The 25,967-nt window shown below is 50.1% G+C and overlaps 1 protein-coding gene across 5 annotated transcripts in view; it reads left to right on the top strand.

Moving 5' to 3' along the window:
- SLC44A5 (solute carrier family 44 member 5) overlaps positions 1 to 25,967 on the top strand; it is a 139,934-nt gene that overhangs the window by 98,575 nt on the left and 15,392 nt on the right. For all 5 annotated transcript variants that reach the window (XM_066597796.1, XM_066597800.1, XM_066597797.1 and 2 more), the window contains 9 exons: positions 1,671 to 1,770; positions 5,015 to 5,107; positions 5,231 to 5,318; positions 8,428 to 8,690; positions 19,097 to 19,191; positions 22,247 to 22,350; positions 23,627 to 23,700; positions 25,284 to 25,354; positions 25,493 to 25,581. In XM_066597796.1, coding sequence (XP_066453893.1) covers positions 1,671 to 1,770; positions 5,015 to 5,107; positions 5,231 to 5,318; positions 8,428 to 8,690; positions 19,097 to 19,191; positions 22,247 to 22,350; positions 23,627 to 23,700; positions 25,284 to 25,354; positions 25,493 to 25,581 — 977 coding nt within the window. The remainder of the gene's footprint in view (positions 1 to 1,670; positions 1,771 to 5,014; positions 5,108 to 5,230; positions 5,319 to 8,427; positions 8,691 to 19,096; positions 19,192 to 22,246; positions 22,351 to 23,626; positions 23,701 to 25,283; positions 25,355 to 25,492; positions 25,582 to 25,967) is intronic.

Raw genomic sequence — 25,967 nt, 5'->3', positions numbered from 1 at the left:
AGTAATGTATGTACACAGTGACTCCACCAGCTGGATAGTAAGTACAGCTCTGGAGTATAATACAGGATGTATCTCAGGATCAGTACAGGATAAGTAATGTATGTATACAGTGACTCCACCAGCAGAATAGTGAGTGCAGCTCTGGAGTATAATACGGGATGTAACGCAGGATCAGTACAGGATAAGTAATGTATGAACACAGTGACTCCACCAGCAGAATAGTGAGTGCAGCTCTGGAGTATAATACAAGATGTAACGCAGGATCAGTACACGATAAGTAATGTATGTACACAGTGACTCCACCAGCTGGATAGTAAGTACAGCTCTGGAGTATAATACAGGGTGTATCTCAGGATCAGTACAGGATAAGTAATGTATGTATACAGTGACTCCACCAGCAGAATAGTGAGTGCAGCTCTGGAGTATAATACTGGATGTAACTGAGGATCAGTACAGGATAAGTAATGTATGTATACAGTGACTCCACCAGCAGAATAGTGAGTGCAGCTCTGGAGTATAATACTGGATGTAACTGAGGATCAGTACAGGATAAGTAATGTATGTATACAGTGACTCCACCAGCAGAATAGTGAGTGCAGCTCTGGAGTATAATACAAGATGTAACGCAGGATCAGTACAGGATAAGTAATGTATGTACACAGTGACTCCACCAGCTGGATAGTAAGTACAGCTCTGGAGTATAATACAGGATGTATCTCAGGATGAGTACAGGATAAGTAATGTATGTATACAGTGACTCCACCAGCAGAATAGTGAGTGCAGCTCTGGAGTATAATACGGGATGTAACGCAGGATCAGTACAGGATAAGTAATGTATGTACACAGTGACTCCACCAGCAGAATAGTGAGTGCAGCTCTGGAGTATAATACTGGATGTAACTGAGGATCAGTACAGGATAAGTAATATATGTATACAGTGACTCCACCAGCAGAATAGTGAGTGCAGCTCTGGAGTATAATACATGATGTAACTCAGGAGCAGTACAGGATAAGTAAAGTATGCACACAGTGACTCCACCAGCAGAATAGTGAGTGCAGCTCTGGAGTATAATACATGATGTAACTCAGGAGCAGTACAGGATAAGTAAAGTATGCACACAGTGACTCCACCAGCAGAATAGTGAGTGCGGCTCTGGACTAGCACAAGTCAATCTGCTATGCTGAGTCACAGAATGGTATTGCTGGTATTACTCCCATAGCTCCAGGGGACAGTGGATCAGAGAGGGTGCCGGGTGTCAGACCCATGCCAATTTATTTTATTGAGGACTAAGGTCTTATTCACACGGATGTATTAGTAGGCAGGACTGAAACCCCATTGATTTGCATTGTGATATTCAGACATGTGTTTTTCATGCACATATTTGTCCTAATTTGGTCCGTATTAAAATCAATGGGATTTTCTTTACTTCTATGCAAAACAGAATAAATATGCGCACAAATAAACGCCACACCAGCGAATATGCAGAGTTTCAATCCGTCACAAAGTTGTGTATTTCACGGACCGAAACCGCATCCATCCGTGTAAATGAGCCCTGAGCCTGAGGACAGGCCAGCAATACAAAAAAGCTAAAGACGTCTTTAAATTGTTAATTTCTTGTAAGAATGTAGCGATGTTCCGTCACCAACTGCTTGTCGCTCTTCCTCCCCAGTGATTATCCTCTGCATTGTAGAAGTTATCATCATCCTCATGCTGATCTTCTTAAGAAACCGAATCAGAATCGCCATCGCGCTCTTACAGGAGGGAAGCAGGTAATATAACCGCTACCGCCATCCAACATAATGCTGCGCCGTCCGATAAGGCCAAGTGCGCCAATCCTTACCGGGGAACCGTGTGGGATATATTCCCTTCATGGTGGTAAGACACTGGTTAACAGTACAGCGGAGGACAGAGATGTGTTAGTGGGCAGAAACAATGGCAGCTTATATCATTGGATGCTATAGGGGACTAATCAGTGCCGCGTCCCACATGTGGCTCCATATTGTGCACCGTATGGATCAGTATACACGCAGTCTGGTGCATAAGGCATATGGATTACAGAGCTGTAGGCACATGGAGTGCCGCCTTATGGTGTCTTGGAAGTGCCATATCGCTCCCTAGAAACATACCTTTGCATCACTCCATCAGTTTCAATGTGCCACAGTTTTGGAAGCACATGAAGGTCCAGTATGGGCCTATAGGGTCCTACGGGTGCTAGGATTTGTATAACTTGGGTCTGAGGCTGGTGCCCTTATACACTATCCTACCAAAAGTATTAGGACCCCCCTATCAGTAGAATGGATTGTGTCTTATTAGTATGCCATATACCCTAAGCCATGCTACATAAGACCCTTGGGGGTGTCAGCCATAGTTTGTGATGGGAACTTCACACTTTTGAATATACGGGTTGCGCCGCTGCACAGAAACCGTCCATGAACACGTCTACAATGCTACAAGGAGCGTCGTCATTGGACAGTTGAGCAATGGAAGAACGTTCTATGGAGTGACGAATCACGCTACCCCATCTTCACATCAGATGGCAGTACCTGGTTGCGGAGGCTCTTGGGGAACGCCTTTTGCCCGAGTGTGTGGTGCCAACAGGTAAGTATGGCCAATGTCCCGTTATGGTCTGTGGGGTGCTTTACGTGGCATGGTCTCGCTCCGTTGGTTGTAATGACAAGAACCATGAACACAATAATGTGTTCTTGACAGTGTGGCAACACTCTGAGGGAATGGTCGGCCATACTTCCAGCCCGACAATGCGCCGTGTCACACGTTCAACACTGATTTACGTTGGTTTTAGGAGGCCTCAAAGTATAAATATAGGGAAATACTATTTTTAATTCTTGCTCAGATGTCCAGTTACTTTTGGTAGGATGATGTATATGTTCTGCCTGTGATTTTATCTCTTACCCCGATACAACTGATGCTATTTACTAGTCCAGCATCCACAGTAAGACAGGAAAATGCAGCTTGCAACTTTTATCTGTCCAATGCAGGGAGACATCTGACAATGACACCGCTGTACCGGATGTCCCAACGTGTCCCTTAGGTACCTATAGGATTAGTGTCCCTCCAGCATTTATTTGTATACTACAATGCCAGAGGGGAGAAAAATCTGGGGAGCTGCATGTGTAGGAGATAGTGAGCCGGAGTGAAGACTGCCAGCGGCCACTAGAGGTCACTCTACCTCCCTTCTCTTCCTTTTCTCAAAAGTCAGGCTATAAAGTAGTCGCTGCATTTATAGTTTACAGCAGGGGGGTCAAACGCCTTTTCACCGAGGGCCACATCAGCCTTATCATTGACTTCCAAGGGCCGTTTATAAGGGCTCATTCACACGGGCGTATTTTGCGCCCCGTGTTACGTGTAATACCGACCGCTTAAACACCATTGATTTTGGGTATTCGGAGATGAGTTTTTCACGCGTGTATTTTACAAGTGGGAAAAAATCCTCAGCGTGTCCTATTGCCCATTAAAGCCAACGGGATCACGTAAATATGCGGTAAATACGCATTATACGTGAGTATTCGCTGCTTATTTACGCATGAAGATTCACAATTTGGGTCTGCGAGGACGCTGCGCATTTTATGAACAGAATCTGCATCTGCCCGTGTGAATGACCCTAAATGTAACTACTCCTTACATGGCTCTGGTGCTCTCTGCACTATGATGGGTTCCTCCCTTCCACCTCTCTAGCACGAAGCTTCCTACCATGGCGGGTGGCCGGGGCGCTGGGTTGGGGGTCGGAACTGTGCTGCCACCTGTGAGCTGCTCAACAGAGAGGTGTGCTGGAGCTCAGAATCTAAGATGGCACCCACTCCATGTGCTGGCACTGCCCCCTCTGCCAAGCGCTGGCTGCGTCTTCCGGGAAAAGTCTAGAGTCCGTCATTCTGCGTCCAGACCTCGTTGCGGACCACAGAGTTATGTGGCGGACCGGATTCAGCCCGCAGGCCTTGAGTTTGACGCATTTGGTCTATAGCATTAGACCAACTGTCACCAGATGAGGGCGCCGTTTAGTTATGTACAGGATTTTCTGCTTATTTGAAAATGACCAGATAGATATAGTGCGACAGGATAGGGGTGGCATTATCTGATTTTGGATTATTAGATGGGTCATAGAAAGGTAAATTTTGCAATATTGAGGCTTAATTACTAATATCGTCTAAAAGTTAGATAGTGGCTCTGCTGAATGATAAATATGTTGAATTGTAAGACTGTCTAGTTCAAGTTTGGATCACCTTTTATGCCAGAAATTGTGCCAAAATTGTGGCGAAGCTTGCCTCAATTTTTGACACAATTTAGGTCACAACTAGAGATGAGAGAGCATACTCGTTAAGGACAAATACTCGAGCGAGTATCGTCCTTTTCGAGTATCTGCCTGCTCATCCGCAAAGATTTGGGTGTCGGCTGGGGTGAGCAGTGGGTTGCGGGAGTGAGCAGGCGGACTCTTCCCCCGCCACCCCCCGCCAGCACCCGAATTCTTGCGCACGAGCAGGCAGATACTTGAAAAGGACGATACTCACTCAAGTATTTGTCCTTAACGAGTATGTTGCTCATCTCTAGTCACAACCCCTTTTTTTTAATGAAACACGCAGTAAATGTGGTACAAAGCATGTTTGATGATTTTCTTGTAGATATGATACTATTTAACGGAGAACAAAAATACATGATGTTACAGCGAGCTTTCCAACCTACGCAGGGCTCTTCCTCAGGCATATGCAGAGCTGAGGACGGCCTGAGGAAGGACCTGAGAGGTTGGAAAGCTCGCTATAACATCATGTATTTTTGTTAGCCAGTAAAAGCTATCATATCTACAAGATCACTTGGTTTCTCTTGCTGGGAACAATCACACTTTGCTCTACTGGCGACGCGGTGCCAACATTTTTTCGTTTGACTGTTTTCTGGCGCAATATGCACCAGAAGGCTACCCAATTTTCAATGGTAACTCTGCCCGGTGATGTTTGTATGGTAGAGTCGCCTCGGCGGATACGTAACTTGTAACGCTTTATTCTACAGGGCTATCGGCTACATCATGTCAACCCTGTTTTATCCAATCATCACTTTCATCCTGATCGCCATCTGCATCTCGTACTGGGCCGTCACCGCTGTGTATCCTTTTTATTGCCTCGGTATACCGTACCTTTCACAATCCAGGCCTGGTAGTCGGTGGTAAAACATGCGGCACTTCTCACCGGGTCTGATGAAGTGTTTGTCCTTAACTCTGGGGACAAGGTTCCTGGCCACGTCCGGAGAGGCCGTATATAAAGTGATGGCCAATAAAACCTACTGCCAGTATGCCGGCACAGTCTGCGCACCTGAAGTAAGTCATTGTTCAACAGCGCGTCATATCTCAGCTTCCCGCTAATGAAGTGAGGGTCTCATACACCCAGGACAAAAGCATTGAAGACCTATATAGCAGCCCCTTCCTCAGAATGGCTTGGTGGATGCAGAGTATAGCTGAATGCCGGAGGTCTCTAGAGCCTTGATTTGCTCGTAGAGTTGCGCCATTTTCCCAGCTCTTCCGGTTTTACCTTTGGCTACAAAATCTGTGGAACTGCGATTGGAACTGCACCACGGTCACTTCAATCAAATGATCAATGGAGATCCCTAGAGTCGGATACGGATGATCTATCCTGAGGATAGGGGATCATCCCTCTGAGGGCGCGTTCACATGTGGTGGGCTGGCTGCTGATATTTTGGAGCGGATCAGGACTCGCACCATTTAGTGCAGATTTTATGTGAATTTTTGCTGCAAAATTTTTCCACTGTAGAAAGTCTTTGGCGAATCCCCCACATGTGAACAAACCCCTAGATGGGATCTTCTGTATGGGGCAAGGCTGTAGTGTGAGCAGTCAGTGGAGGCGCTTCTGATGTTAACCGGCTTGTGTGTTGTGGTCTGGGATGTGGACAATGTGGTCCGATGTTGGGGTCTGGGTGACGTCTTGGTGTTGGGGTCTCGGTGCTGCAGTTTAGTGGCTGAGATCTCAGTTCTCATAAATTTGTTCTAAGGTGTGGATAATGTTGTGTGCGTGTTAAGATATGAATTCTATGGACTGAGTGTTGGGGTCTGAATAATATGTTCTGGCTGTCGGGGTGCGGGCAGACGATGCAGTCTGACTGTGGGTATGTGGGTGGACGATTTAGTTTGGCTGTCGGGGTGCGGGCAGACGATGCAGTCTGGCTGTCGGGGTGCGGGCAGACGATGCAGTCTGGCTGTCGGGGTGCGGGCAAAGGATGCGGCCTGGCTGTCGGGGTGCGGGCGGACGCTGCGGCCTGGCTGTCGGGGTGCGGGCAAAGGATGCGGCCTGGCTGTCGGGGTGCGGGCGGACGCTGCGGCCTGGCTGTCGGGGTGCGGGCGGACGATACGGTCTGGCTGTCGGGGTGCGGGCAAAGGATGTGGCCTGGCTGTCGGGGTGCAGGCGGACGATGCGGTCTGACTGTGGGTATGCTGGTGGACGATTTAGTTTGGCTGTCGGGGTGCGGGCGGACGATGCGGTCTGGCTGTCGGGGTGCAGGCGGACGATGCGTTCTGGCTGTCGGGGTGCGGGCGGACGATGCGGTCTGGCTGTCGGGGTGCGGGCGGACGATGCGGTCTGGCTGTCGGGGTGCGGGCGGACGATGCGGTCTGGCTGTCGGGGTGCGGGCGGACGATGCGGTCTGGCTGTCGGGGTGCGGGCGGACAATGCAGTCTGGCTGTCGGGGTGCGGGCGGACGATGCGGTTTGACTGTGGGTATGCTGGTGGACGATTTAGTTTGGCTGTCGGGGTGCGGGCGTACGATGCGGTCTGGCTGTCGGGGTGCGGGCGGACGATGCGGTCTGGTTGTCGGGGTGCGGGCGGACGATGCGGTCTGGCTGTCGGGGTGCAGGCGGACGATACGGTCTGGCTGTCGGGGTGCGGGCGGACGATGCGGTTTGACTGTGGGTATGCTGGTGGACGATTTAGTTTGGCTGTCGGGGTGCAGGCGGACGATGCGGCCTGGCTGTCGGGGGGCGGGCGGACGATGCGTTCTGGCTGTCGGGGTGCGGGCGTACGATGCAGTCTGGCTGTCAGGGTGCGGGCGGACGATGCGGTCTGGTTTTCGGGGTGTGGGCGGACGATGCGGTCTGGCTGTCGGGGTGTGGGCGGACGATACGGTCTGGCTGTCGGGGTGCGGGCGGACGATGCGGTCTGGCTGTCGTGGTGCGGGTGGACTATACGGTCTGGCTGTTGGGGTGCGGGCGAATGATGCGGTCTGGCTGTCGGGGTGCGGGCGGACGATGCGGTCTGCCTGTCGGGGTGCGGGCGGACGATGCGGTCTGCCTGTCGGGGTGCGGGCAGACGATGCGGTCTGGCTGTCGGGGTGCGGGCGGACGATACGGTCTGGCTGTCAGGGTGTGGGCGGACGATGCGGTCCGGCTGTCGGGGTGCGGGCGGACGATGCGGTCTGGCTGTCGGGGTGCGGGTGGATGATACAGTCTCGCTGTCGGGTTGCGGGCGGATGATGCGGTCTGAATGTGGGTGTGCTGGTGGACGATTTAGTTTGGCTATCGGGGTGCGGGTGGACGATGCAGTCTGGCTGTCGGGGTGCGGGCGGACGATGCGGTCTGGCTGTCGGGTTGCGGGCGGATGATGCGGTCTGACTGTGGGTGTGCGGGTGGACGATTTAGTTTGGCTGTCGGGGTGCAGGCGGACGATGCGGTCTTGCTGTCGGGGTGTGGGCGGACGATGCGGTCTTGCTGTCGGGGTGCGGGCGGACAATGCGGTCTGGCTGTGGGTATGCTGGTGGACGATTTAGTTTGGCTGTCAGGGTGCGGGCGGACGATGCGGGCTGACTATGGGTATGCTGGTGGACGATTTAGTTTGGCTGTCAGGGTGCGGGCGGATGATGCGGTCTGGCTGTCGGGGTGCGGGCGGACGATCCGGTCTGGCTGTCGGGGTGCGGGCGGACGATGCAGTCTGGCTGTCGGGGTGCGGGCGGACGATGCGGTCTGGGTGTCAGGGTACGGGCGGACGATGCGGTCTGGCTATCGGGGTGCGGGCGGACGATACGGTCTGGCTGTCGGGGTGCGGGCGGACGATGCGGTCTGGCTGTCGGGGTGCGGGCGGACGATGCGGTCTGGCTGTCGGGGTGCGGGCGGACGATACGGTCTGGCTGTCGGGGTGCGGGCGGACGATGCGGTCTGGCTGTCTGGGTGACGGCAGGCGCTGCTGAAGTCTTGGGTCAGCCTTTTATCTTGGGTTATGTGGCAGTTAATGTACAATATTGACATTCCAGCGTGTTTGGGCATACCACAAGCCTTTAGTCTGTATATTAAGATGTGGGGCATATGTCCAGAAATACAGCAGCATTTCCCCATCTGGTTTGCAGGCATGCGCCCCCTCTCTCTCATGGCGCTCACTGCACCACATTCTTGTTCCTCATCTCTATTTGTCTCCATTATTTTCTAGACCTTCAATACAACCAATGTGACCAAGCTGTGTCCGGGGTCTCAGTGCACGTTCGCCTTCTATGGGGGGGAGAGCTTCTACTATCAGTACATCCTGATCTTTCAGCTCGCCAACATCTTTGTGTTCCTGTGGTTGGTGAACTTCTCCATTGCGCTGGGGCAATGCACGCTGGCCGGGGCCTTCGCCTCCTACTACTGGGCTTTTAAGAAACCTGCTGATATCCCAACGTGTCCACTCTTTTCATCCTTTGGGCGAGCAATACGGTAAGGTACAGGACAGGGATGCCGTGTAGCAAGAATTGTTCTTTATCTGTCTTTACTCGCGCAAGTCCAACCAAGAGGATTTAGTATTGGGTATAATACATTATTTTACAGCTTAGAAGTAGTCCTGAATTACATCCTGTATTATCCTCCAGAGCTGCACTCGCTATTCTGCTGGTGGAGTCACTGTGAACATACATTACCTATCCTGTACTGATCCTAGTTACATCCTGTATAATACTCCAGAGCTGCACTCACTATTCTGTTCATATAGTCACTGTGTACATACATTACTCCAGAGCTGCAATCACTAGTCTGCTGGTGGAGTCACTGTGTACAGCTGTGGAGTACAATCCAGGATGTAACTCGGGATCAGCACAGGATAAGTAATGTATGTACACAGTGACTCTACCAGCAGAATAGTGAGTGCAGCTCCTGAGTATAATACAGGATATAACTCAGGTTCAGTACAGGATAAGTAATGTATATACACAGTGACTCCACCAGCAGAATAGTGAGTGCAGCACTGGAGTATAATACAGGATGTAACTCAGGAGCAGTACAGGATAAGTAATGTATGTACACAGTGACTCCACCAGCAGAATAGTGAGTCCAGCTCTGCAGTATAATACAGAATGTAACTCAGGATCAGTACAGGATAAGTAATGTATGTACACAGTGACTCTACCAGCAGAATAGTGAGTACAGCTCTGCAGTATAAGGATGTAACTCGGGATCAGTACAGGATAAGTAATGTATGTACACAGTGACTCCACCAGCAGAATAGTGAGTCCAGCTCTGCAGTATAATACAGGATGTAACTCAGGAACAGTACAGGATAAGTAATGTATGTACACAGTGACTCCACCAGCAGAATAGTGAGTGCAGCTCTGGAGGATAATACAGGATGTAACTCGGGATCAGTACAGGATAAGTAATGTATGTACACAGTGACTCCACCAGCAGAATAGTGAGTGCAGCTCTGGAGTAAGGTGTGGTTTGTTGGAGCTCCTCAGAGAACCAGGGTGTGGTTGCAGTCCCAGCTGTAAGCCTGTTTTGGAGCCCAGGATCAGAGCACGTAGCTGGGCTTCTTGTTCTATGGAGTCACGCAATTCCCCCCCACCCGGCTTCGGCCGGAGGGGGGGGAGTGCTGAGAAGGCAGCGACAACACCATCAGCGGCGCTGGCGGCATACGTGGTTTCAGCAGCAACAACCAGGAAAGCCGGAGCAGCTAGTAAAGCTGCGAAGAGAGAGGGTCCGGGTCGCAGGCGCAGTGACATGGCCCAGCAGGTTGGTGCAGCCGCATCTGACAGCGCCGGAAGCGAGATGATGACCCGCAGTCAGACTCGCAGCCAAACGCTCAGCAAAGAAGGTAAGCCACAGTGGAGTGATCGTCGGAAAGGGGAGTCTGTGGTAGAGCTTGCCTCCCGTCTGGCCACCAGCATGGCGGATTATGAGCGAGCGGGGAGAGAAATCCTCCTGCAGAAGGAGAAGCTGCGGTCGGCCAGGTCATTGAAGGACCAGACCGCCGCTAAAGGAAAAAGAGATGCAATCAGCAAGTCCATACAGGACTGTAAAGACTGCATACAAAGGTGCAAGGAAGAGAGGGACAGGATTCTTGAGCAAAGTGGTCCCTTTAGGGAAAAATTAATAAACAGTGATAGGTTCTCCAAGATGGCGTCAGGACACAGCGGTCACAAGGAGGCTGATCACTCCAGCGATGGAGACAGCAGTGGTGACTGTTCTGAGGAGGACACCTACCAGGACAGTCTGAGGGAGCAGCCTGTCTGCTCAGGAGAGCAGACCCAGAGTGGCACTACAACCACCAGCAGCCTCCGGCCGGAGCAGGTTGCGCTGCCTCTAACCTCCGGGGATTCAGATCCAGAGAAAGATAAAAGCGATGGGGGCGCTTTAATAATGCAGCAGATAAGGCTGTTGGAATCCCCCCTAATATGAGCAGCCTTAAGTTTGGTGATGATTTACCAGAGGAGGAAGTGAAAATCAAGGCGAAAAAAGGAAAAAAAAAGAATTTGGTGCAGGAGAAATTTGTGTTTGTGACGGGGGGCGCTGGTTTGGCTGCAAAGTCGGATCAGGGCACCCCCACCCTGAGAACCCCGGTTTCTGACTCTGCAGTGGGTTTTGAACATGGGAACAGGGATAAAGGAGTTAAACTGGCCAGGTCCCCTGTCCCTGTTTCAGTTAGTGCAGTGACAGAAACAGCCAGCAGGGCGGCCAGCACAGGACAAGGCAAGGTGGCAAAAGAGTTTGGCAGTGGCGGAACTGCCAGCGCCAGTAAGGCCAGTGATGCGGAGGGTGCTGCGGGATCGGGGGTCCCCCGTGCGACAGGTCGGTCTACAGGGGTCCCTCAGTCTAGGTCCCAGCCTAGGTCCCAGGCACCCAGTGATGTGGAGGCTGCTGGCAAATGTAAAGGAAAAAGCAAAAATAAAAATGTTAATACTGCCGGAATGCAGAGTGCTGACCATGGGGGGGTCATTACGGTGGTTGCAGCTGCGCAAGATGGGGCAGCAGTGCCACCCCCCAGGTCTACCAAGGCCCAAAATAAAAAAGCTGCTTCTAACCCCAAGTCCGGTCCAGAGGGTCTTGGAATGAAAGGTCTTGGTATGAAAGGTGTGGATGTGTCTGGTGCAGCCCGCGAGTCTGATGCTCCGACGCACTCGGAGGTACGGGCTGAAGCTACTGTTCTCAGCACAGGGGAACCTACTGTAAATATAGGCACAGGTTCTGGGGATAGTCAGGGTACATCACAGGTTCCAGTCGCCCCTCCGGCGGCGACGACAGCTGGTAGGAGTTATGCCAGTGTCGCCGCTGGAGGGGAAGGGTCCTCCTTGTCTCCAGGCTCTAGAGAGGGCGTATTGCAACAGCGCCTCCTGGGGGCTCTACGGAAGGGGGAGAGTTCAATCACAGTTGGAGGAAGAGAGGTGAACCTATCTCTTTGGACAGAGAGACACGGCTTAGGAGCCTTCCGAGAGCAAAGGGGGGAGACCGTATGGTCCCTACCAACACCCGGGCAGGACGCAGGTCGTAGGAATGTGGTCCGTCTTCGTTGGAGGGGCAATGATACATGCCCCCCGAGGGCGAGGGTAGTGGAGCTTCTACTGAAGATGGGCTTTAGGGCGGTTGACATCTTTGCCCTAATCCATCCCTTCGGCACGTCTGAGTTTGACATCAGCTTCGTTCGCCCAGAGGGTCTAGAACTCTTCTGGGGGAATTACGAGCTGATGAAAAGCGAGCCCGGCTGGCGAGACTTTGCCATCCAGGTGGTGTCTCGCCAGAACGAAGTCAAGAAGGTGACCGTTTTGACTCGTAACGAGTCACTTTCTTGTTTTGATATAATGACGTGGCTCGGTCGATACGGAGAGGTGACAGACATGCCCAGAAAGAACAGGGATGAGCACGGCATCTGGTCCGGGGCCTGGACGTTTATGGTCAAGCTGAAGCGTTCAGGTAACTCAGTGGCACACATTCCATCTGCAGCCTTCCTCGGCAGGGATCGTATCCTGGCCTTTTACCAGGGGCAGCCGAAGCTCTGCCACAGGTGCGGCGACCCCTCACACTTGAGCGCCGCTTGTAAGACCTTGAAGTGCGCTCTGTGTGGGGGTCTGGGTCATCTAGCCGCCTCCTGTGCGGAGATTAGGTGTAACCTGTGTGGTGATCTCGGTCACCCATTCAGTCGCTGTCCACGCTCCTTTGCCAATGCGGTGTCAGCCCCTACGGATGGGGGCCATGGTGCGGCCTCCGGGGGTGAGGGGACTAGCAGAGGTGGAGGAGCTCAGGAGCCAGGGAAGAACCGGCAAAAGACGCCTGCTGAGCAGAGGCGTCAGGACAAACGCAGACGGAGCAGGGAGCTGACAGGAGCGCCCACAGCAGGTGGGTCAATGGTGGCCCCTGTTCCTGAAGCAAATTGTGCGACTGAGGCCTTGAGGGACAGCGAAGTGGATGAAGAGGACAGGAGGATCCAGAGGGAGGAGAGAAATACCAACTCTTCAGATTCCTCCCACTATGAGAGTGTGGATGAGGAAGGAAAGAGGTGGTTAGAGAAACGGCGTAAGCTAGGTGCCACTAGGAGAAAGCAAAGGGGGGATTCAAGATCTTCTCCCACCCCTGGCAAAGTACTGGAAGGAGAAGCCAGCTCGCCTCCAGTTGGACTCTCCAACAGGTACCGGGCCCTTCAAGACATCTCTTCCTCCTCTGAGGGGGAAGCGAAGGGCAAGGTGCCTGGGGCAAAGAAAGGGTCAACAGGGGGCGCTGAGTCTCCTACTCGTGGAGGCATAGTTCCTTCCGGGGAGGGGGCTACTCTGGAGCCTGGAAACAAGGATGATGGGGTCGGGGGATCCCCTGCTATGGACACATCTGTGTCCAAAAAAAGAAGCAAGGGGCTTTCCTCTGACCCCGAAGAAGCGGGTGTGAGGAAGAAAGCCATCTAATTTAATCACTCATGATGGCGGCACCCACTCCGCTGACTCTGGCATCAATTAACGTTGCCAGCATTAAGTCGGATACGGCTAGATTTGCGGCCTTTGATTTTCTCGGCCGCGTTGAAGCCGACATTTTATTCTTGCAGGAGACCAGGCTGTCCGATTTGGCAGCCATACATAAGGCAAAAAGGGAGTGGAGGTCAGGCCCTTCCTACTGGTCTCTTGCGGCCGAGCCGTATAGCGGAGTGGCGGTCCTTTTTACCGCAGCGGTCGAATGCCGACGAGTTATTGAATTAGAAATGGGAAGGTGCCTGATCTTAGATGTCCTCATGAAGGGACAAGAATTGAGACTTGTAAACATCTACGGTCCCCAGTCAAAAAAGGACAGGAAGAGTCTCTTTATGAGGATCAAGCCCTACCTTTTTACCAGCCGCCAAGTTGTCTTTGGAGGTGACTTTAATGCAGTCACAAGAGCCCGCGATAGGGGAGGCTCTGGAGACAGGCGGTTGACTTTTGACAGCGTCGCACTTAATAGCATAGCTAGCGAGGCTCGCCTGGTGGATGTCCACATCCGGCACACCCCAGGCCACGAGGGATTCACCTTTTATAGGGGTCAGAGCAGGTCTAGAATAGACAGGTTTTATTTGAAGGAGGAAGCCATCTCTTCACCAGTGTCCGTTGTTGAGGTGGAATTCTCCGATCACTGTCTAATATTGTTTTCTCTGAATGTTGCAGAGACCCCCCGGATGGGTAGAGGTTTGTGGAGACTGAATTCATCACTCCTGGAGGAAGCAGAGATAAGACAGTCCTTTGAGGATTTTCTGCAGAGCCAGGTACCATTACTGGATCTCTGTAGCAGTAAGTCAGAGTGGTGGGAGATGTTCAAGAGGAGGGCGGCGAGGTTCTTCCGTGAGCTCTCCAACCTCAGATGCCTGGACAGGTACCGCCTGTACAACGGCCTGAGGAGGAAACTCGAACATCTCGTTTCGACTGGAGGTAGCCGCGAGGAGATCTCCAGAGTGAAATCTTTACTCAAGACGTGCCAGTATGACAGACACGCATCCTTGGTTTTTGAGAGGGATTTCGGGAAGTACCGCTCGCCCGACCCTTACAGAAACTGTAGGATGTCAGTGAATAGTAAAGTGGTCACTGGACTGATTGACAGTACGGGGTCCCTGAATCGATCCAGATCAGGGATTCTGGAGGTCGTCAGATCCTACTACTCGCAACTCTTGGGAAAGAGGGATCTAGATTCGGAAGTGATGTCGGCTTTCCTGGCTGAAGCTGTCCCTGGGCCAGGGGTAGACACCTCTCTTGGCGTTTTGACAGAAGAGATCAGAGAAGAGGAAGTTAGACTGGCGATTGATGGGCTCCGGCCCAAAAAGTCGCCAGGTCCGGATGGATTAACATCCGAGTATTATAAGACCTTCAGGGACCTCTTGAGTCCCCTCTTGACGGAGGTATTAAATGAGTGTCTTTCCTTGGGCACTCTGCCAAAGTCAATGAGGAGGTCGGCCTTGATCATTCTGTCAAAAGGTAAAGACTCGAGCCGTATTGAGAACTGGCGTCCCATAGCGCTTCTCAATACGGACAGGAAGGTTCTGGCAAAAGTGCTGTTTAATCGGCTGGTCAAGTTTGCACCCCGGCTCCTCTCGGGGGCGCAGCATTGCTCTGTTCCAGGCCGTAGCACCTTTAGCGCTGTTCTCGGTGTCCGGGAGGCAGTGGAGCAGGGTAGGGCTGGTCACTGGGAGGGGTACCTGCTGTCCTTGGATCAGGCCAAAGCGTTTGATCGGGTTAATCACGAGTACCTCTGGTCCGTCCTTCTGAGATACGGCCTGCCAGTGGGGTTTGTTGATTGGCTGCGAACATTGTATGCAGGGGCTGAGACTTTCCCGCTGGTGAACGGTTGGCCCGGCCGCCCTTTTGAGGTGGGGTCCGGCGTCCGTCAGGGCTGTCCTCTAAGCCCCCTGTTGTATGCGTTTGCAATAGATCCCTTCCTTAGGAGGGTTGATTGTGGACCTATAGCAGGGGTCGGGATGGACCGGGCGGTGCCGGAGGCTACCCTGAGGGCAGTGGCATACGCCGATGATGTCACGCTCTTCGTGTCCTCGAGAGAGGAGGCGGAGTTTGTGGTGTCGGAGGTGGACCGCTACTCGGAAGCTTCCGGGTCTATGGTCAACTGGGATAAGTGTGAAAGTCTCTGGTTAGGAAGGGGGGATCCTACGTTTGATCTCCCGGACACCCTTCCGGTGCCCCAAACTTCAGCAAAAGTACTTGGCATCAAATTCGGCCAGGGGGATTACCCCATGCAAAATTGGGTGGACAGGCTGGATGGTGCAACTCACAAGGTAAATCAGTGGAAGGGTTGGTCTTTGACCCTTCGGGAAAGAATTAGCCTGATCAAACCATACCTGCTCCCGTTATTCATCTACCTGGGCAGCGTATGCATTTTGCCAGAACCTCTCTGGACTCGGGTCTACAACCTGTTCTTCCTAATGTTGTGGGGGAATAGGTTGAACCTGATCAGGAGAGATGTTACATACCGCACGAGGAGACTAGGGGGGTTGTCTATGGTCAACCCCGTGGTGTTTCTTGTAAACACTTTTTTTAAGATCAACATAGGCAACCTCTGGCAAGAGAGGGCTCCTCCGTGGGTCTACTCCTGCAGGGGATGGTTTCGGCCCTTCTTCCAGGAATGGGAGACAGGAGGGCGAGTGAAGGACCTTCGCACGCAGCACGGACATCTCCCGGCTTACGCTACCTTGGTTCTGAAGGTGATACGCCGGTGGGGTCTGGGGATGTGGGAGATCAGGACTCTGACGAGGAGGCTCCTCGACGAAAGAGTCCTGTTGACCCATTTCCAGAAGCCCCTGGCGCTCAAGGACTGCCCAAGTCGGGACCTGGAGGGAGGGTTACTTTTACTGAATTCAACCCGGGTCCCCTTGAAGTTTTGGGACTTGGCTTGGCGCTGCTTTCACGGGAGACTGTATGTAAGGGGTAACTTGAAGAGCAGGCCTCTGATTGACAGGGGTTGCCCCCGTCAGGAGTGCAGCGACGTGCTGGAAAGCATGGAGCATTTCCTGCTTCAGTGCCCCTTTAATACAGAGGTATACCAACGGGTAGGGGTCTCCATAGGCTGGCCTCAGCTGGCACACCTCTCCTATGCGGAGTGGGCTTATGGAGCATTCAGAGGCCTTGGTGGCAGGGACCGCTGCACTTTATTTCTAGTTAGCCTAGTGGTCAGGTTCCACATCTGGAGTGCACGGTGTTTAATCTCGACGGAGCTGAAAGTCCTCCCCATGGATACGGTCTGTAGGAACATCCTGGGTTACCCGGTGAAGGTACGTTCTTTGGAGTATGAGAGGCTGGGCACATCTAAAGCTTCTCTCCTATGGAGAGGGCTTGTATTTCGTTAGGGACAGTTTGTTTTTCTTAATTTTCTAGGGGCAGAGTAGGGAGAGAATAGGGACAGGATAGGGAGAGAGGAGGGATAGGGCAGGGACAGGTTTCCATGAAGGGTCAGACTGAGGGGCAGACTAAGGACAGTCTAGGGCAAATTAGGGAAAGAATAGGGAGAAAATGCAAGGGATAGTACATTGTGATGTCTGTGCCCGGCTTATCACCTCCAATCCCGGTGGCGGGCTGTGAGTGCATCATAAAGCTTTTTGTTTTGATTTGGGCAAAATGGAGTGAAGTAGGGCTGCAGGTGAGCCGACCTTAGGCTTTCGGGTTATGTTAATATATTGTGTATGTCATGTATATTGGTTATTGTATGTTTTATATGTATATATTCACGTTCTGGGTGGTAGTTAGGTTGGGTGGGGGGTTGGGGGGGAGTGGTTTCACGCCTTGAGCCGTAGCCTGGCACGTCCCGAACATTGAACTCTGGGCACGGACTGGTGGAGCGGGCATGGCCCCCAGGCTGCGGCAGGCAGAGTGTTGTACAGTTTATATATATTAAAAAAAAACAAAAAAACCCTGGTGTGGCTTGGCACGTCCTGAACTTTAGAACTCTGGGCACGGACTGATGGAGCAGGCATGGCCCCCGAGCTGCACTGGGGACCCAAAAAAAAAAAAAAAAAAAAAAAATTTTTGAAAAACTATTTCTTTAGTTATTTTTGTATGCCGGTTGGCTTGGTCTTTATTTTCATATTTAGTTAATTATTGGTATATATATATATGTTATGTTTACGTTATTGCCTAATTTTGTTTATGATGGGGTTTCAGTGCGGTACGGCTGGACCTGTAGCTTTAGTTTTAGTTTTATCTTCTGGATAGCTGGATGCTCTTCTTTTAGGTATATTGTGTTTTGTTTTGAGTGTGTGTGCGAGTGTGCGGCAGGGGGGAGGGGAGTCCAGACATGGGGTTTCTTTTGTTTGTGGACCATGGACTCTGGGTGAAGGGCCTTATCTCTGTATACGGTTGTATTATTATTATTTAGTATTGTTACAGTTTGCTTTTATTGTTATGTTTCATACTTTTATAATAAAAGATCTACAGGATTGGTATAACATAAGGAATGTAATGTATTTTTTAACGGAATTACCTTTCTATATAATCGGGCAGCACGGTGGCTCAGTACTTAGCTCTCTTGCCCTGCAGTGCTGGGGTCCTGTCCAATTTAGCTATGTCAGTGCATTTATACCAGCAAGTGGCGGATAGAGCTACTGCACATTTTTCTTGCATCGTCTGAATGTAACAATATATGAGTAATTATTTTTTTAAAAGCCTTTCAAATCTCTTGATGATATGTAACTACTATACACTGAACGATCACTGCATTAGCAACAGCTGACATGGGACATCATGTGATCAGTAACGCAGAACCTCGTGATGGGCTTGTCACGATCTGCTCTCAGCTAATGGGCTGAGAACATTTCACTGTCCTGGGTAAACGTTGTGACATGTGTGACTTTGACCGCTGGCAGATTGTTGGGGCCATTACGCGAGATACTAGTATTTCTGAAATAGTCGCACTTGTTGGCTGTTCCTGAACCAAGATATCAAGTATGTACCAAGATTGGTTGAACCATGACCAAATGTCCAACAGAAGATCACACAGCAGCGGGCCACGTGTGGTTGATCCTAGAGGCAAGTATTGGGTGGTACATCTGGAATCTCAGCGATGACGTGCCACACTGGGCAACAGTGAGGAGGTTAGATAAAATTCTACAATGACCATGTGGCATACCATGTGTGGACTGGGGTTCAATAGCCTAAGATCAATAAGGGTGACCCTGCATCATCGCCAACAACACCTCGCATGGGCCCAGGAAGGACGTCAATGGATCTTGGACACACGGCGGAGGGTCACCTGGAGTGAGGAGTCCTATTCCTGCTGAAACATGGTCGTATCCCTTGGGTGCACCGTTGGGGTTCAACAGATCGGTGGTGGCAGTGTCATGGTCTGGGAAGCATTCCTAGCACGGCCTATGATCGTTGGTGATCCTTCAACAATCCTTACATGGTGAACACTACAGGGACCTGTTAGCTAACTATCTGCACCCGTATCTTCAGGAAGTCTTCCCCGACCACAGTGCCATCTTTCAACAGGCAGGGTTTCGTGCCATCGAGCTCGGAGAGGCGTTGGAGGAACACAACAATGAATTCTCCGCACTGCCGCAAACTTACCGGACTGTAACCCCATGGAACATGTCTGGGATCTGCTGGGAAGGCCTGTGAGATCTGTTCCACTTATCCACAAAATGTGCACCGATGGAACTGCTGCAGCGGGCACGGGGCGAGATGGGTATGGAGGATGTTCGCCAGATTGTGGAATCTGTTCGCTGACGTTTGAAAGCCGTGATCCCCCAAAAAGGTGGACCAACCCAACATTGAGTAGGTAGGTGCTCCTCATGCAGTGATGGTTCAGTGTATATAAATGTGTATACTTTATACATACAAATGATAATGTAGATATTGATTGCCCTTTAGGGAAATGACAATTATGTGTCACTGCCTTCTTCCTCTCAGGTATCACACTGGATCGCTGGCGTTCGGCTCCCTCATCTTGGCTCTTGTACAGTTCATCCGAGTTATATTAGAATATTTAGACCATAAACTTAAAGGTACGTGTTCGGTTTATGAATTCACTGTTGGCCTATGTTGTATACAGTATGTAGCTATATTATCCATTGTATATTGGTAGAAAATAGTGACTGCTGCAGTGCCACACACAATGGCATCTCATTGCATACCGTACATGACACCTAGCTGTTCTGTCCCTTCCCAATAGCTCTTCTCTGTCGCACTGCGCCACGCCTGCCATATTTACTTGAACCAGAACATGATAGTGTAGGTTGTGCTTAGCGAAGAATTAAAGCGCTTATCCCCAAGCTTCATACTGTCAAAGCTGAGACTGGCATGGATATCACACAACTGAAAGAAGCAAAACCGAAAAACATGGAGGTAGAGAGCCTTTAGGGTCGCCGAGGGTCGTGAACGACTAAACGGCTAATAACAACAAAAACATCCCCAAATTAACTTTTATCACTGATCCGTGGGATCGGTGATAAGTCTAACTGGAAGGGGTCTCATCTGTAAGATCCTGAGGACAGGGGTCCCGTGTCCCCCATCCTCCTCATTGCGAGCTCACTGCACCCCCTGTAGTCAGGAGGAGATTCAATGGAGCAACTCCACTCATTGTCACTAGGACTGGTGGAGATAGAAGAGCGCTGATTGTTAGCTATTTTCATCAGACCTACTAAAATGAACGGAACAGCGCTGCGCATATGTGACCACCGCCCGATTCAATCTCCTCCTCACTACAGGGATGCAGTGATGTGGAGGACACAGGACCCCCGTTCTTAGGATTGTGGGGAGTCCCAGCGGTGAGACTCTCATGACCTCTTCTATGGAGAGTCTGTTACTCTATAAAAGTCTGTTTTGGGATGCCCCTTTAGGGTATGTTCACTCCAAACGGAATCGGTGTGGACTTTCCTCAGTGGGAAAATCTGCACCAAAATCCGTGTCAAATTCTGCATTAAAAAGACCCCTAAATCTGCACCATTGGCGCGCAGACTTCATCCCTTAAATTGAAAGAGTGAAATTTACTGCAGATCCTCATGAAAAGTCTGCCAAAATCAGCACCAAACATCACAGATTTTGAGATGGATTTTCGCGCTGATCTGCATCAAAATCCGCTATGCGTGAACAAACCCTTAGGCCAGCTTCACATGGATGAGAAAATTGCGTGAGATTTGTGCGTTGCATGACTTACAAATCTCTCATGAATATGAACCCCATTCTCCTATCTCTGGGCGTGCCCTCTCATCGCCCATTGTCTTCAGTGGGGCTGGTGGCAGCAGCGGACCCCAGTTTAGGGGCACGCGGTGCGATGCGAGGTTTACCCATTGAAAATAATGGGAGAAACTCTGTGATCCGCCGTCGCTGCTGACAGCCGCAATGGAGGATCGCTACTTCCCCGAAGTAATGCGAGGTGGTTTGGGCATAAAAACTCCTCGCAGCCACAGGAAAATCGCATGTTGGCGAGTGCGATATCGGTCCATGATTCACTCAATATCGCACTCACCCGTGTGAAGTTAGCCTTAAAGGACAAGTCTGGCACTTTTTAACCCCATTCATTCAGCAGGCAGCATTCTAACTTTTCTCACTATTTTCAGTACCCTTTCTGCACTAATAAGTGTCGCCCACCAACCGTCATGTGACCAGGGTCTCTTTCATTTCCTGCCCCTCCACTGACACCCTATCCATCAGCTTGATGCACGAGTCTTCCAATCCTGTCCATGGCTTGTACTGTGTGCTTGGAAAACATTACTCACCCAATGAATCTCCTGCTGGCAGTTCTCATTGGTCTTCACTTTGCAGATTTTCCTGCAGCAGTGACCAACCAGCCTTACACCCTCAGCAATGATGCTGATCAAATTTTCCAACGACACAAAGCTAGGAGGGATAGCTGACAGTATAGAAGACAGAGAAAGGATTCAAAAAGATCTAGAGAAGCTTGCACAGTGGGCGGCGACTAACAAAATGGTATTTAATAAGGAGAAATGCAAAGCCCTACATCTGGGGAAAAAAAACGAAGAAAGCACATACAGAAGGGGAGGAATTGAGCTAAGAGGCAGCACATGTGAAAAAGACTTGAGTATACTAGTAGATCATAGGCTGAACATGAGTCAACAATGTGATGCAGCAGCCAAAAAGGCAAACACAATTCTGGGATGTATTAAGAGAAGCACAGAGTCTAGATCACGTGAGGTCATTATTCCCCTCTACTCTTCTTTAGTCAGACCTCATCTAGAATACTGGGTCCAGTTCTGGGCACCCAATTTACAAAATACATAGACAAACTGGAGCAAGTTCAGAGAAAAGTTACCAAGATGGTGAGCGGTCTGCAAATCATGTCCTATGAGGAACGGTTAAAGGATCTGGGAATGTTTAGGCTGAGAGGAGACTTAATAGCTGTCTACAAATATCTGAAGGGCTGTCACAGTGCAGAGGGATCTGCCCTATTCTCATTTGTACCAGGAAAAGACTAGAACCAATGAGATGAAACTGAAAGGGAGGAGACACAGATTAGGTATTAGACACTGAGGGTGATCAATGAGTGGAACAGGTTGCCACAGGAGGTGGTGAGTTTTCCTTCAATGGAAGTATTCAAAAAAAGGTTGGACAAATATCTGACTGGGATGATTTAGTGAATCCTGCACTGAGTAGGGAGTCAGACCAGATGACCCTGGAGGTCCTTTCCATTGCTACCATTCTATGATTCTATGTACAGCATTAGACCTCTGATTCCCATAGACTGGCTTCAGTGGTCACTTGGGTGTGAGGCTGGTCACTGCTGCAGGAAAATCAGCAAAGATCAGTGGGGAACACTGGAATGTCTGCGCCAATTTTGTGGAGAGAGATAAGTTGATCGATGTTTTTTTTTTCTTGGCTAATGTTTTTTCAACCTCCTTTAGCTTACTAGCAGCTGGAATCCCACCCCTAAAGAATCTGTTCACACCTACTCCGTCGCCCCCTGGATCCAGGGTTGTAAAGGGGTTAATGGTTATATCCCTGGTGGTCCAGAGTGATGAAACATTAGTGGTATAACCGTGCAGTGCAGACACTGAAATGCGTCATGTCTGATTGTGATGTCCTTTTATCTCTTCCCTGCAGCGTCCCAGAATTCCTTCGCTAAGTTCTTATTGTGCTGCCTGAAATGCTGCTTTTGGTGCCTGGAAAAGTTCATAAAGTTTATAAACCGGAATGCTTATATCATGGTGAGTCTGTGGGTGGGACTGTATACAATCACTCATTTATATGCCCTTCCCCAATACTGGAATTACTTGTTACAAGTCGGGGGCCATTCAGATTCCTCCCCATTACCTCTGACTGCCGTGACCGTGTAGGCAACCTTCGACTAACACCGAATATCCCCCTGTGCTCTACAATGGTTACAACGGTTTTTCCATAGTGAAGGTCCTGTTGCTGTAAGACTCCTGTGTCCACCTGTTACTGTGCAGCCCCAGATTTACAATGAATTTCCACTGTTTATCATCATGTGTTTGGGTCCATAATTCTCTGCTCCAAGTCCCCTGCATGGACACAGCGGAAAATTATGAAAATCCAGGCTGCCCATTGTCGCCACTAGGGGGAGTTCCTGAGCTTACTTAGCACTGGTTGGTGACTAATGGTGACTTCAGACACAAGACCGTCTCTGAAAACCCTGTACCCGGCTGCAAGCAATAAATGTGTTTCAGTTGTTTCATCTGGCGGCACCTTTGTGCATCGGATGAAAACCTATGCCAGCTAGGAGATGGTTGTACATTTTTGTTATAATCTATGCCCGCTTCTGGCATAGCTTCTAATAAATGTGATGGGCTGAATTCATCCAGACTCCACCCACTTTTTGGAAAAGTGGCGGGGTGCGGTGTAAGACAGCTTTTCTTTTAGACAGTTTCAGAAATCTCCCCCATTGCCTATTCAGCGCTGATCTGATTTATGGAGACTCTGCCACCATCTTTTAGCACCTCTCTCTGAGGGCAGCAGGAGGTAGCGCCCGTCACGCTGATTGCAGTGATATGTCTGCTGTGTGGATCTGTGCAGGAGTTTTGGAGAAACTTACATTTTACCAGTAGTAGCACATGCATAGAGGACTACCTAAAGTAGTCCTGGATATTCATGAAATGCAGCTAGCCACACCCACGCCACCCTCCAGTCATTGATTGACAGCTCTCTGCTTATTACGGTACAGAGGGAGCTGCCAGTCATTGGCTGGAGGGCAGGGTGGGTGTGGCTAGCTGCAGCTCATGAATATGCAGGATTAGTTCTGTGTTTGTCTGCTACTAATAAAATCTAAGTTTCTCCCAAACTACTGCACAGATACATACAGCAGACATATCTCTGCAATCAGTGTGACCGGCACTATCTTATGGTGCTCTCAATGAGGGCTGCAAAAACACGGTGCCATTACCCCTTCAAATATACAAAAATATGAAATCCCCTCCTGTTCTGCAGTCCTGATTACACGGAACTGACAATGACTTTGTATTGCAGATCGCCATCTATGGAAAAAACTTCTGTACATCAGCGAAGGATGCGTTCTTCCTATTAATGCGGAATGTTGTGCGGTACGTGGCCTTCCAATCTGAGCCTAATTATTGTATTATTGCTATTAAATGCAGCCCCCCTCCCCAAAATATCAATGGAATCCAGTAAGCTGAGATCTGTGCTGCTGTATGCAGAACTCTGACACCCCATATTACTGCTTCTGCCACTGTATGCCACGCTGTTTTGTCCTGTAACATCCAGGATGGCAATATGGACCGACCCCACTATAGTCAACGGGGTCTTTCAGTTTCTTCATGAGACGGATCCATTGGACCAGAGGGCTCCAATAAATGGAAAATGGAACCCAAAACACCGGTGTGAACCAAACCTTAGAAGTGAAGGTGAAAAAAGTGTTCACCAAAGAACCAACAAACTTATAGCTCTGCGGGTCTAAGTAGGTGAAGGAAGGGGGGGTGGGGGGGGGCACCTTTTTTTTTCTCTTTACCTACAGAAGAAAATCGCTTATTACCACTTTCTTGAAAAATGTGTAAATGACATCAATAGACTATCATACAACATGGCGGTTATAAACCAGAAAATGTATCAGCAGAATAGGACTTCTGCTGGGGGAACTTAGGTTGCCTGTTCTGGATTGCGTTCCCCGTAGCGATAATCCGGCCGCGGGGAACGCAATTTACACTTTCCATAGCATTGCTATGGAGAGCGCAGCCTTCCCCTGTCGACGAGTGGAGAATCATAGCGATTCTCCACTCACAACCGGCAAAACGCAGCATGCTGCAAATTGCCGCGATTCTCCATGGTCAGCCTATCTGCTCCCACGGCTGAGATCCGCTGCAAGATACCCCAACGCCTGTGGACAGGTAGCCTTACTGTGATCATTTTGAAGGACACCTCTATCAGCAGTTTTCCACTAAATATAGAATACTTATAAACAGGATGGAAACTAAAACCTCGGGTGGAGCGTGAGGGGAGGTAAGGCAGGGGAAGAGGCTGGGTCGCGGGGTTGTAGAGAGAATGAGCCGCCCTTGGTGGATAAGTAAAAAAAAGAAAAGGGAAAGAACAGAAAATAGAATATCTAACAATCAAATGGGCTGGAAAGAGTAAGGAGTGGTCCCTAATCTGTGACCGTCCCCAAGGACAACCAATTCCCTAATCTAGGGGATGCCCTGAACGTAAACCAAGGTTGCCACACCGCGGAGTAAGGCATATCCTCGTCCGCTCTCATCTTGATCCCTTGATGATCACATGGTGGCTATTGAGTGGAGGAAGCCCAGAGGGCTTACTTACCCATCTTACAATCCAACTCTGACCATCTTGTTTCCTCTGTGCCAGTTTTGTTGCCGTGTAACCAAGGAATCAGGACACACTCTGGGTTTAACTGCTGCCATCTTCAGCACCACAAGTTAAAACTTGCCAGAATATAGTCCGACTGGGTGATCTGATGATCCACCTGCCTGAGCATCCATATCCAGCTGGGGTGTCATCATAGACCTGTAGCAGGCCCCGCTTGGTTTCTGAGTTCAGCCGGAGCCCCAGTCGCCCAGGGCAGATTCTCCACCCTCAAAGCCGATAATTGCGGAGTTGCATTCAATATGTCTGATAGTGGCTGTCCTGACCACTCGTGTCACTTCTGCTTCCACAGGGTTGCTGTTCTGGACAAAGTTACAGATTTCCTGCTTTTTCTTGGGAAGATTCTTGTTGCGGGTTCTGTTGGTAAGTCATCCATCGCTCCAAACCCTTTTCCTACACACAGTGTGCATGTTTTATGGGGTATGTGAACCTTTTGGAGTATCTTACTATAATTGGACAAACTCGCTCCACCTCACTGTGTTCTGTATGTATCCTGTTCAGGTGTCCTGGCTTTCTTCTTCTTCACAAGAAAAATCCCTATCATTACTGATGAAGCTCCCTCGCTGAACTACTACTGGGTGCCGCTCCTGGTAAATTACATTTCTATTCTAAAATGACATGATGTTATATAGATATAAAATTCCTTTACTCTGGCAGAACTGGCTTTTTTGATACAAAGCTCCAAAATCCCTCTATAGATATTGTTACATGATAATATTCTGGCTTCCTGCAGCCTCCACTAGGGGGAGCTCACTGTATACAGTAAACAGTAAGCACCTAAGCTCCCTGCATGCAGGCTGAATTTACTATTTAAAGGAGTTTTCCAAGCAAAAACTATGGATGACCTATCCTCAGGAGCTGAAGCAGCTATTACACTTTCACATCAAACCCTAGTGTTGGAGGCGGAAGTGTAATAGCCAGCTTCAGCTCCCATTGATTTCTATAGGACTGGAGCCAGTGATGGCACTTCCGCTGA

The sequence above is a fragment of the Eleutherodactylus coqui genome, chromosome 3, assembly GCF_035609145.1.
Source record: "Eleutherodactylus coqui strain aEleCoq1 chromosome 3, aEleCoq1.hap1, whole genome shotgun sequence".
NCBI classification, from domain to species: Eukaryota; Metazoa; Chordata; class Amphibia; order Anura; family Eleutherodactylidae; genus Eleutherodactylus; species Eleutherodactylus coqui.
Note: the sequence above shows the minus strand (reverse complement) of the source record. Positions and strands in the feature narration are given on the sequence as shown.